Source organism: Populus alba, chromosome 11 (assembly GCF_005239225.2).
Source record: "Populus alba chromosome 11, ASM523922v2, whole genome shotgun sequence".
In the NCBI taxonomy this organism is placed as follows: Eukaryota; Viridiplantae; Streptophyta; class Magnoliopsida; order Malpighiales; family Salicaceae; genus Populus; species Populus alba.
In genome coordinates this window covers 16,115,764-16,128,346 of record NC_133294.1, presented here as the reverse complement: position 1 = coordinate 16,128,346, position 12,583 = coordinate 16,115,764, and the positions used below count along the sequence as shown (strand labels likewise).

The 12,583-nt window shown below is 33.4% G+C and overlaps 2 protein-coding genes across 4 annotated transcripts; one reads left to right on the top strand and one right to left on the bottom strand.

The window, feature by feature from the left end:
- Positions 1 to 1,539: 1,539 nt before the first annotated feature.
- LOC118047484 (photosynthetic NDH subunit of lumenal location 3, chloroplastic) lies at positions 1,540 to 2,216 on the top strand. The gene is made up of 3 exons (XM_035056791.2): positions 1,540 to 1,582; positions 1,669 to 1,949; positions 2,070 to 2,216. The coding sequence occupies exons 1-3, from the start codon at positions 1,540 to 1,542 to the stop codon at positions 2,214 to 2,216; spliced, it is 471 nt and encodes a 156-aa protein (XP_034912682.1).
- A 147-nt stretch (positions 2,217 to 2,363) lies between these two features.
- Positions 2,364 to 9,233, bottom strand: LOC118047459 (kinesin-like protein KIN-14N). 3 transcript variants are annotated; one of them, XM_073412355.1, is made up of 18 exons: positions 9,080 to 9,195; positions 8,930 to 9,000; positions 8,547 to 8,797; positions 8,302 to 8,446; positions 8,101 to 8,210; positions 7,896 to 8,015; positions 7,602 to 7,805; positions 5,832 to 6,008; positions 5,683 to 5,757; positions 5,428 to 5,574; positions 5,212 to 5,350; positions 4,983 to 5,092; positions 4,354 to 4,515; positions 4,077 to 4,282; positions 3,634 to 3,715; positions 3,439 to 3,543; positions 3,245 to 3,349; positions 2,364 to 2,735 (listed from the first exon to the last, which is right to left on the bottom strand). In XM_073412355.1, exons 3-18 carry the CDS (start codon positions 8,736 to 8,738, stop codon positions 2,556 to 2,558), a joined length of 2,259 nt encoding a protein of 752 aa, XP_073268456.1. In that variant the 5' UTR covers positions 8,739 to 8,797; positions 8,930 to 9,000; positions 9,080 to 9,195; the 3' UTR covers positions 2,364 to 2,555. The 3 variants fall into 3 exon arrangements, with proteins under 3 accessions (XP_073268456.1, XP_034912653.1, XP_034912652.1); XM_035056762.2 differs by lacking the exon at positions 8,930 to 9,000 and having other exon boundaries at positions 9,080 to 9,233; XM_035056761.2 differs by lacking the exon at positions 8,930 to 9,000 and having other exon boundaries at positions 9,054 to 9,217.
- Between the last annotated feature and the right edge of the window lie 3,350 nt (positions 9,234 to 12,583).

Here is a 12,583-nt window from a genome sequence, read left to right as displayed (position 1 = left end):
AAGAAGAAGAAGACCTTATTCAATACAAGGACGAAATCCTTACGAAACAATCTCAAGAGCTTGACTAATTCAATTATTTCATGATCGACCCCAGCAGCAATGTCAAGAACTAAAACAGGAAGATCACATGAAAGCCAAGCCCGCAGACGCTTATTAGAATCTGACTCAACAGCGGAGATATCAACGATGAGTAAACCAGGGAGATTGATTGATAAAGAACCATCCACTTCTCTCTCCTCTGCTGCTGCTGCTGCTGCTGCTCTCTCCTCTATGTACTTGGCTGGAAAGAAAGCGTCTCTCCTGCCACCATGATTCTGCTGCTTCTTTATATCATCATAGCTTCCCATATATTCCAACAATTTGGTTTTCCCACAATCTGTTTGACCCAGAATACAGCAAACCGGAACCTTTTTCACAGACATTGTCGCTCCAATTGCCCTGATGACGTGATTGATGGCTTTAGTTCTATATATATATATATAGAAGAAGGAAATTACGAAGTGAAAAGGGAAATATATAGAAAAGGAAACTTGGTATATATTTCCTTTTCCGAAGTGTTAAAGGAAGAGTCCCAAAACAAGAAGCGGTGTGCTTCCTGCGGCTGTGTCACAAGCCGGTTCGAGTCCTGTCCCTGTCTAAGAACGTCAAGATGCTGGATGTGCACTATTGCAGGACGTTTTTCAAGCTCATGATCACCGGAAATTAAATAAGAAAGGAGCTCTATCGTCCATTATTCCCGGAGACCGTCAGCGTAACCAATTAATTCGTCATTATAAGACATATTTATATATTACCGTTATTGTTTTCTTTTTCCCTATCCATTTCTGAAGAGAAAAAGAAAAAAATAATAATTTGTAATTCTTAGGGTATAACTTAACTTGTCAAATTTTAAATTTGCTTCTAAATATCATCAATTCAAGTTTCACAAATTTCAGGGCAAATAGAGATTTATATAATCATTAATTTCAATGCTCGTATAATTAATCGAGATATGCACGAGCTGATCCAGACACCCACGTTAATAAAAATATATATATATTTCATTGTGTTTTTTTATTTTATAAATGATAAATATGTCATATTGTGTTGCTCCAAATAGATTGATTGGCTTTCTAATTCCGTTCATCTCAAAATTATTGTCTACTTGAAAATAATAAATGCAGATATTCTTAATTAATTCATATTTTTGTAACAGATCTACAATTACAAATGCAGTGTCTTCGAAAATTATGAATAGAAAATGGCATATCAATTAATGTCATTCATAATCCATAAAAAAAATCAAACATGACATTCACTTTTGAATGGAAAAAAATAAATGCATTTAAACTTTTTGATTCGATAAAATATTCATTCAAAAAACTATGCCATACTTGTTATAATCTCGCAGAGGACTCATTTCAAAGTTCAAACCACAAGAACGCTAGCTTTAGGCCCTTGCTTCAATAGCTCTTACTGGAAACTCCAGTACTGGCGTCTCTCTCGCAGAGGACAATTGGTGGACACGTGATATTTCCCTGCCTGTGCCTTCTGTGGAGAATGGAGAGCTCTGTTTCTTACAAGCATCACAACTTAATGCTTAGTTTCTCATTGTATAAAACAGAGTCGCTTGAGTGTAGAGTTCTGACGTGGTTGCTGCAACCATTCTTCATTGTTTATGCAATGCAGAACTTGCAAATGAGGAGACAGGCACCCGTTCTTTTCCGAAGAAGGGAATCTCAATAGCAAATGTTGGGTTACAAGGAAGCATGCGCAGGGTTAAGAGATATGCCTTTGATCGCCTGGCTCTGGAGGACTTGATAGGACCAGAAACCCTTAACCATGTCAGGAAGTACTTGAGAATCAAGTCCACCTTCTTGTACTACGATTTGGACAAGATTTTCTCCGCAGTTCCAGTCAATGATAAGCAACCTCTTACTGATAAGAGATTGTTTGACAATTTTGAAAAGGTAACCAATGGTTCCATGCACAGATATTTCTCCACTTAATTGCTGAAACTTCCTTTTATATGAACTTGAACTTCGAATGCTTTATTTGCACTAATTGTTCAGTTTCTGATTCATTGAGAGCTTGAAGTTGCATCAAGGAGGAAAAACCTGTCTGATACAGAATCAAGTTATCGAGACACAAAAGTACTTCTGCAAGATGTCATGCAACAGAATCCAATTGATCTGCAGAGTAAATTTACCTATTATCCGGATGGATTCAAAGTTTAGTCCAGCTTTTCCAGTGATGGAGAAATATATTCACATTACAGTGTACTTTCTATTGATTCCTAAATTGCAATTTAGCCTTCCCACTTTAATTTCAAAATTCTTGTTCATGTACTTTTAGGCAAATGACACAGATAATAAACTCTAATGTTAGGGGATAAAAGAAAATAGGAAGTAAGCTAGTACAATAGAGGAGAGCAAGTAATTACATTCTCAATTACAAAACAATAGAACGTAGTTCACTACACAAGTTACTATCAGCTCATGTTAGGATCACTCACACTTTCTCAATTTACCAATACCCGTGACAGAGATACATAATACTATCAACTCATGTTAGAATCAGCCCAAGCTCAAGCGAGACTCAAAAGACCGCATGTTGGCTTGACGTCGAGGAATACCTATCTCACAAGCATTAACCCTGGATGCAAATCGGAGTGAGCAAAGTGACTCACCCGATGAAGAGTGATCAGGAGATATGTTTACGAACATCAGTGTCTTTGAGTCTCCACCCAAACATGGCTGAAATAAGATGGAATTGAACACAAATATCTTAGATCACCAAGATAGACCAAAACAGTGGGAAAGCATGATGTGGAATGTTCGTGTTAGCCAGGATTTAATTTGAAATGCCACCTAATTACGTTTAACTTCCCAGAAAAAAACTATTCAAGTAATTTTCTTGGGATGCATGTAGGTAGGTCAAACATATAATTCTGGAGCACAAAAGCTCCAAGAAGATATTAATTTATATATAAAAACCTTTTGGCTCACATGATGGCTATGAGATCTTAATAAGATTGATGAAAATACTTGATGCGGCATGGAAGAAAAATAAATCTTCATGTAATAGTTTAGTGTGAAGATCTTCGAAGAAGAATTACCCTCACACCAAAGAAAGTTTCTTTCATTGTTGTGTATGAGATTTTGCTACTAGAATCATATAAATAAAAAAGACTTGGATCTATCAAAGATAATTCCATAGAAGTAGCAGCTTAAAATTCATCTTCTAAGTCCTTTAAGCTACTTACCTGCAGAAGATAAGTAAGCTTTGAGTGTCTAAACGGCACATGATCCTCCTTCTTTGCCAATGCAAATATAACATTGCTTAAAGATGATAAACTTTTATTGATGGCCTGATAAAAATTGCGCAAAGAAAGTAATTGATTACAAAGAGTGAATAAAACATAAAATACTATCAGATCATAATAGTTAATTCACATACTTGGGTTTCTCTCAATCTATCTCCAGTTGAGCCACTCTTAGAAAGACGCTCACTCCCAGCAAGATCAATAAGATTCAAAACACCTTGTACTTGTTGTTCTGTGTTCTAAGGGAAGCAAACAGACATTCAATTTAAAGAGGAGAAAAGAAAAGGAACAGCATAAAAGACCTTAAAAAAAACAAAGAGTATTCTTACCTCATTAACACCAGATATTCGCAATGTGAAAACAAAGTGACTTCTAGATGATTGCTCGTTCATTTGAGTCTTGCCAACAGACCTACAAGAAGCAAAATTTTAATTTGAGGTTCCATATCCCTGTATTTGAGGGAAAACAAATTTAAAACATACAACACATTGTAGTTGTGTGTGCATGTCAAACAATTTTCCTTTTTTAAGACAACTGAAATTAGATTGTTTTACTGCCAGTTTTTATCCAGAGTAGCAAGTATCAACAATAAGTAGAGTTGCCAATACAAGAGGAAATATGGAGATTCGTAAACATTGCAAACAAACACATATTGTATAAACATACTAGATGGTTAAAACATCTATTTCGGTCATACATAGCCATATTGTCGATATTAAAGTAAATGACTTGAGAAAGCTCAAGGAAAATTCATGTTCCAAACTGTACTCACCTACTATGAGATGCCTGGTCCAAAAGAAAAGAAACCTCTCTAGTACTGCAAACGTCCACAACAGTAAGATCGGAAACAAGGGTGTTCCCATTGGCATCATGTTTAATTGCATATTGCTTTCCATTACTACCATACTCTGTTCGTGATGAATCTTTTGTCGACAATAAATCTCGAATTGTTTCATTGTATATTTCCAACATTGACACCTGTTATTGTTGTATAAATAAAATTAAGTCATCGTTTCTAACAAAGAAAATCTAATGGCATTACTATTCACCTGCATTTCATATTTCCAGCCTTGGGACTGAAGAGATTGCCTAGTCTGGAATATTTGTTCTAATGACCTGGGAATCAACCCCTTCTGCTCCGGGTTTCCTGATTTGCCCATCATGGTATAAGTTTTACCTGAACCTGTTTGGCCATAGGCAAAGATGCAAACCTGGAAAAACAAAGCTAATCATCTCTTAATGCAAAAGAAAAGAAAAGTTCAAGATTTCTCTTTTCATCACTAACTAAATGAACAACTTAAGATAACTTTAGAGCCAAAATAACTGAAAAATTAAGAAGGAACAATGAGTTGAAACAATTGATTTAAAGTGGGAAAAGCTAATGAGAGCCCTTAGGGCACCCGTTCAGCATTATCTGAAAACATTTATTGGACTTGTTTATTTTTAAATCGTGTTAAAAAAAGGAGTAAAAATCAAATATTCAAATAAAAGTCAATGATATTAATTAAAAATATAAAATAATTGTTATGTTATATGTTCATGTTTTTAAGTGTTCACTTAAAGGGATTGGGAAAAAAGAAAACAATCAAATTAGCACATAAGTGCACACATGCAGTTGCTATTTCCCACATGTGCTCTTGAAATTGCAATAGAAAAGACTTGGTGTTGGATAAATCACCTTATAGCCATCAAGAGCACTTTGAACAAGCTGTGAAATCTCCACAAAAACATCCTCTTGTGATGCGTCGGGCATAAAAACTTTATCAAAAGTGAAAGAATATTTTTGCCCTGTTGAGAACGTAAGCATAACATTAGTTTGAAAGGTTCAAGATACATCAATTTGAACAAGAGAATAATATCGCAGACTAAAAAAAGTTCTGTCTAATATTAAGTTATTTCAAGCATACCATTTTGTGTCAATTCAACGGCTCGCCCTAGAGCTTCTGTCGTTGTGGGATAAGATACAACTTTCCCATCAGAACCAGGACTGTCCTCTGGTATCAGAGGACGCACTCGACAAAACACACGAATATTTCCCTTTAGTTCCTGCAGCATAGCAGAGCTTCATAAGATAAATGTACGTTGCACTCAAATAGAAAATAGTTAAGAGACTTTACGATTACCAATATTGTATTGTGTAGCTTTTTTCGAAACTTCTCTCCTTCAACAATTTTAAGTTCTGCATCTTCTAAGCGGTTCTGTAACTCGCTTATAAGTTTCTTTTGTGCTTCAAATTCAGTTTTTGTCTCAAATACAGATAAATCAGATACCTAAAAAGAGAATGACCCTAACCATAAAAATAAATCCAAATGACAATATAATATAGCAACAAATTAAACAAGAAAATGAAAAATCTCTTGAAAACTAGATAATAGTACCCTTAATTTATTTTGGGTAGCCTCTAGCTCATCCTGCAGAGTCTTCAACTGGTTACTCTGGGATAAACATTTTTCCTGTGCATAAATTTAACATGTAAGGAAATATAATTTTAAATGCATTGGAAGTCAAATCAAATTTTAAAACAAACCTTCAATTCATTAGATTTTTCAACGAGCTCTTCACAATTAACTACTTCAGCTGTTAAAGTCTGCACTTGCAATAGCAGACTATCACGATCCTCGCTCACCTGTTGCAACTCTGCCCTTAAAGATGCAACTTCATTCACCAGTGTGTCCTTTTGCTTTGCAACTTCATCCACAGATGCCTGATAGGATTATCCATCAATAATAGAGTCAGAATACTAAAAGAAGAGTAGAGAAAAAGTTTTTCAACTATGCTTAGACTAGGTAAAATATAGTTAGAAAACAATATAGGGATATTTTAGGGACCACATATAACTACCAAAATTAACATGCCCCCACTAAGATCTAATGCCATGATTTGACAACCTTTAACAAGGCTTTGCAAAGAGGTCTCAAGTTAAAACCTCTACTTTATAATCCAAAAAAAAAAAAAGGCTGTGCAAGAAAATAAGTTGGTACTAACTGAATATCCTTGGACTAGACAAAAAATCTTATCCAAATGATTTCATGGTCAGAGCACTCAACCTAATTAAAAATTTCTCTGTCTATGATGAGGTCCATTTTAATAGTTTACCCATCTTAAAACCCTTGGCAAAGGAATGTGGATTGTGGACCTTCCCCATCGAATATTGAGAACATTTTCCTATAGCAAGGGAATTTAAGTTAGATCACTGAACTGGGACAAGCTCACCAGATTTATTGTCACTATTTGCTTCTCTATGCAGATATCAATTCCTGTAATGCTAGGCTTTTTGTCTTCAAAAGTTAAATATAGGTGGACCCATACTTTCAGAACTGCCATCATCATCCTTCAAGATCAAGAACGTTGGCATTCAAATTTTAACTTCAATGTTAAATGAAAAGCATTTTTCAACCTTCCTTACATCCCACATTACAGATCTGTAAGTCAAGGTATCAATATTCCAAAGAGCTTAGAATTTTAGGTTGGATAGTTTTTCAATTTTGTATAGGAACACCATTTGAGATGAACTTATAACATTTTAGCAACTTAAGATATCACAATTAAACTGCTTAACATAAAGAAGCCTCTAGAGTGGAATGTAATTTCCCATGTTTTGGATACATTTTTTAGTAATGTATATATAATTTGAGGCTGGACTCTGTACATCTTTCCTTATGTAATTTCCCATGTTTTGGATACATTTTTTAGTAATGTATATATAATTTGAGGCTGGACTCTGTACATCTTTCCTTCTGAAACCAGTTATATTCACAACATTCTTAATCTTTTGGGAAGCCTTACATTTTGAACAGTTTTATTTCAAGAAAATGCTTCTATCCAAAATTTTCAAGTGTTCCTTAGTGAACACTAGATCTATAACAGAAGGTAAATATTGCCAGCCTACATTTTGAAAGCAATAGGTCCAACATATATGCCAAATGGTGCTTGAAGCCTAAGTGCATCAATACTCAATGGCAATCCTTATAACAGAGAGTTGGAACTACAAACTTGTAAGTGTTTTTCTCATGTGTGCAACAACAAATCCATTTAGTAGAATGCTTCTTTCTGTACTCTGAGCTACAAAAAATGGTCCTAACTACCTCATAGGTAATACTTACTAATAAAAGTTTTTCTCCTAACTACTGATCGCTTTCTACTTAACAAGTGTCTACTCTTGCAAGCACATTGAATTCAGCTTCCTGACTATTCATTAAGAATAACATTGCACCATGCAGTTAACTAGTGGATGTCACGGGAAATGATTCAACACTTCAACAAGAAGAAAAAATAAGGAAGACCAATAAAAGCTTACTTTGCATGAATTATATTGATCTTGCAATGACATGCATTGACCCCTTAAGGTGCTAAGATTCCCAACTATAGCAGCTTTCTCTTTTTCTCCGCGCTTTACATTTTCATGAGCTGTATCAAGATCTGTCTGAAGCTTGCTATTGTAGAGTTGTAAGCTTGAATTGTACTCCTGTAGTAACTTGTACATATCGCTTACTGATGTTATCTGCAGGATTCAACAAAGAATATAAGCACACAAGATAGGTCACTTCTATAAAATCATCAGGACTAATTCAAAAAACATTTATTATGTTACCCTTTGGTTAGCACTTTGAAGCTCTCCTTGAATCTTTCCTCGCTCTTCCAAGAGGGAAGCTTGTGACTTCTCAACAGTAAGTCTGGCCTCTTTCTCTCTGGCAAGAGAATCCAATGCAGCCTGGAGAATCAAGAAAAGAAGAAATCAATTCACAAATCAGTATTTTATCGGTGAAGCATGCTTAAGTTTTCATTCTCTTTCTTACCAACTTCTCAGATTCCTCTTTGGAAAGTTTTTCCTGCAGAGAAGCAAGGCTCTTTCTCAACTCCACGATAATCAAATTCAACTCTTCTTCCTTGTTTTTCAGCATCAAATCTAAAATGAACAAAAAGTTCCATTAGCAACCATATGCTTAGCTAGCATCCAATAAACACAGAAAAATAAGGGAAACAATAATCAAGCATACCCATTTCAGCACATTTACTCTCAGTAAAATCCAATGCATTTTGCAACTTCTCCTGCTCAAAGAGGTAACCTCCTTCTAGCTCTTGAAACCATTTGATACAAAGCCTTAACCTCTTTATATAATCCATCATGTTTTCACATCTTTCCTACATAACCCACCCAAAGCAGCCAATCTTAAAACACAATTGCCGATTAACTGTTTTAAAATTAACAGAAGAAAAAATAAAAACAAAAACTTTCACTAACCTTGTAATTGAACTTGTTTTTGTATTTCATTCTCTCATTCAACAAACCATAAACGTCTTCTCTTGTGAACTCAAACCCACCATACTCTGATCCAGCATTACTAGGGGGTACACTATTTAGACCAACCTCTTCCTCACCATTTACAACTGAAAATGCATGCCTCATTCTGCCATTATTTGCAGTCCCAACCATTTTTTCTCAAATCCAAGTTCTTGCCACTTATCTACACGCACCTCGTCACCAATATACTTCTAAGAAAATAACAAAAAGAAAACAGAAAAGAAAAAACCATTAGCCCAAAATAAAAAAACAAAAAACTAACTCCTCACATGGAGATGAGAACCCTGATTTTTAAACAGTAAAAAAAAAAAAAAAAGCTTTACATGTGAAGATCACAAAAAAACTTCTCTTTAAAGACGACGACAACAACAACAACAGAACAAAATATCATTATCTACAAAAAAGACCAGACCCATTAGTAAGAAGAGCATGAAGAAGAAAACCCACATTTTAGAAATTTAAAAGGAGCTCACTTGTGCAGAAGGATTAGTAGCAGTAGGAATGGATATGGTAGAGGAGTTGAGACTTAAGTGGAGGCTTGTTCTGATTCTTACAGGTCAGTTTGAAGCAGCAGGAAAAAGCCAGAGTTTGTGTTTTTTATTATTATTATTATATTTTTTTAAAGAAAGCTAGCAGTACTAGTGATATTTATTTATTTTGAGATATATATTAAAGAGAGAAGGGTAAGTTTGGTGGGGCCATTGATTGTATTCAAAGCTACCAATGAGAATCGCAAGCATTGCTTTTCAGAGCAGGAAGGAAATATTTATCTGCAGAGGGGAGGCATATAATTTGGGAAGGAACAGTGAAATTGGAGGGTTTTTTTCAACTTAGCACAGTAAAAATTTATTTATATATAAAATAACATGGGCAAAAATTATTTAAGGATCGATCATACTTGATGAAGTCACGGGTAGGAACTTGTCAAAAGTTATAAATGTCAATTGCAATATTTGAGTATGTGACATTTGACTCGTAGATATTATCTATGACTCCACTCCACTAAAAGACTTATCTTGGAATAATTTCTTCAATTATTAACTTTCTATTTAAAAAATCATAATTTACATAATTCAAATAAAATTTATATAACCAACACATAACATCTTCGATCATAAATAACAAAATTAGACTGACAATTAATATAACATAATATAATATTTTATTAAAATTATATATTTATTTATAATTCTCATAACATATAAAAACATGTAATTATATCTAATAATCATCCTACCTCATGAAAAGTCCTAAAGCACTTATGAACGTGTGTGGAGAATCACTTTAACTCGTTTAACTCAAGGACAAGTTTATAACATTCATATAACTATGAGGAGGATTAATATCATCACAACTCATAAATGGACCTGAGACACTCATGAACAGGCATGGACACTCATGGATGGGCCAACATTCTTAACATTCTCACAATAAACAATCTTATATTTTGTTAATGTCACTTCAAGACGTTCAGCCTCCCTAACCTCTTGAAATCAATTGTGACATAAATTAAGCGTAGTATTGGTCATAATATATTACATCTCATTGACACCTTCATGAATAATCATTGTTGTTTTCAAGCCTCTCGTATCAAGTAATGAATCTATATATATACATAAAAAAACTAATTTATAGTCATCATCCATGATAACATTAACATTATTTAATAAATGTTTGTATGTAAAACAACATTGCATACCAGTCAATTTTATCTTAAATATCAGGGCATATAATGTATTAGATTGCATGAACACCTCAGAAAATATGACCAGGTAAATATAATAAAACAATGTGTAATGGAAAAATATCATATCATATAATTATATACATTAGTCATCAGATGTCGCTCCTCAAAAACACGATCTTTCATAGCATCATCAACCAATTTCCTTTCTGCTTACCTTGATGGCTACTGTTATGCAACTCGTTATTGATATTAATATAATCTAGTATATGTTGAGATAGTTCAAATTATCGCATTATCCAATCTATGCAATGCATCTCAACAATATTGAAGCAGTACATCGAGTTTTGTGCTAACTAAAGGTCAGATTCATCGCGGCATATAGGCGAAGCTAAAGTATCAAGTCCTTTGTATATGGTATTGGTATAACCAATCAAAACATACTAAAGACTTATATTAGATAACAAATTGAAACTAAATATTTTTTATTCAAATAACAAAAAATACAATATATTTGTAACCATTACCTGATGTGGTTGATGTGTGTCCAACTCATCATAGCAGAACTCATAGACATGAGTGAAATTTGTCATGAAATGTCTAGTCTCGCACCTTCTGACATGACAAACCATAAATCTAGTATATATTTTGTATTCAATTTATATAAATAATATGTTAATTAAAATCAATTTTATTTTATTATTACCGAAAACAAATGGATAGTGACATTTGAACTACAATGTCAAACATATTATTACCCAAATTACTAGACATCCGATATGAGTGTGATCTTATGATCAAAGCTATATTAATCAACATTGATAATTTTAAGTTAGTATTTAAAATGTCATTAATTCTAACAATCAGAGAATTTAAAATAATTATACATGAAGAAATAATAGATACCCCAATAATTTATCTTTTTTTTAGACAAACTTTACGTAATTGTCAATATGGATATGCAAGCATGCCCCCGGTTGTCATTATAAATGACCTAAAAAGAACAAAAGTATTACATTCTAGTAGTACTCGTGAAAATAAAACCTTCAAACATATGTAATATGTATACTCGAGCATACATAATCAATTGGTCCTTTATCATATTTGTCGAAGGTCTTAAAATTTATATTCAACCATGTTAATTTAATGCATTTGCCCCTATAAACACTGGCCGGATGCACCCGTTCTAATAGATGATCACAAAAAGCATCTTTGTCAATTGACCCTTCTCTATCAAATAATACAACATAAACTTAGATTAAATGATAAAATTAAAAACCAATAAAACTTTAACAGAAAGGCTTAGGACTGAATTGAGAAAATAATAAATGATAAATTATAATTGAAGAACTAAATTGAAAACAAACAAGAATTTTAAAAAAGGGCCAACAATAATAATAAAAAAAAAAAGACTGAAATCGAAACATAAAAAACAAAGAGGATTGATGTATGCTTTTTTAGGGGGAAAAGAGAAAAGAAAAGGAAGAAAAAACAACCACTGGTGATAAACTGTCTATCCTCCATTATCATGCACCTCTCAAGAAGGAAAAGAATGTAGCTATGCTTTCAACGAAATGATGAAAAAACAGGTTTTGCCAATGGGAGGCACCACAAGCGTTGACTAAAAAGCATGCGTCAACAGTTTTTTGAATTTAAAAATCAATTATTCAATGTAAAAGGACTAGAATACCCTTTTATAAATATGGAAATAACAAAAGAAAAACCAAGTGAAATGATAAAAATTCCCCTGCATGAATGCCTTATTTTTTCTAGATTCCAAGGGTAAAAGACATCTCCTTATTGTATTTAAAAAGATAAAAAGACACAAACACGCTTGGGCGAAAAAAATAATTAAAAAAAGAGCTAAAAACACCATGTTTCAACCAACTTTGACTAGTGTAAGGGTCGTTATGCTCAAAATTTCAATAATTAATTTATTCATATATAGTTTGCCGCTGGAAATGGCATGTGAACCTTTTAAATGGGGATGGAGCGCTGTAATTGTTAGGAGCCAACAAGACTGAAATGCCCTTGGTTTTATTGGCATTTCCCAATATTTTTCTTACCAACCATTTCTGAAATTCCAACCTTGACTTTTGGTGTTACGGTGCGGTTAGCCAAACAAACAAAGGAATTTTATTATAGTTGATTACACAAACAAATTTAAAGAAACTAAGCCCGTGTGAAGAAATCATTGTAGCATACATTTTTTACTATTTATTTTTCATAAATTATTATGGATTGAAATTATATTTTTAATTTTTTTTTTTTAGTTTAATCCTTAATTGTTTTG

What these genes read in the sequence shown, in the direction of transcription:
- LOC118047484 (XM_035056791.2), top strand. Translation starts at nt 1,540, where the DNA reads ATGGAGAGCTCTGTTTCTTACAAGCATCACAACTTAATGCTTA. An exon ending in GCATCACAACTTAATGCTTA is followed by an intron (nt 1,583 to 1,668) that starts GTTTCTCATTGT and finishes TATGCAATGCAG; the next exon opens with AACTTGCAAATGAGGAGACA. An exon ending in TGTTTGACAATTTTGAAAAG is followed by an intron (nt 1,950 to 2,069) that starts GTAACCAATGGT and finishes ATTCATTGAGAG; the next exon opens with CTTGAAGTTGCATCAAGGAG.
- LOC118047459 (XM_035056762.2), bottom strand. Translation starts at nt 8,738, where the DNA reads ATGGTTGGGACTGCAAATAATGGCAGAATGAGGCATGCATTTTCAGTT. An exon ending in TTCAAAGTGCTAACCAAAGG is followed by an intron (nt 7,806 to 7,895) that starts GTAACATAATAA and finishes TGAATCCTGCAG; the next exon opens with ATAACATCAGTAAGCGATAT. An exon ending in AGCTTACTTATCTTCTGCAG is followed by an intron (nt 2,736 to 3,244) that starts GTAAGTAGCTTA and finishes ATCTTATTTCAG; the next exon opens with CCATGTTTGGGTGGAGACTC.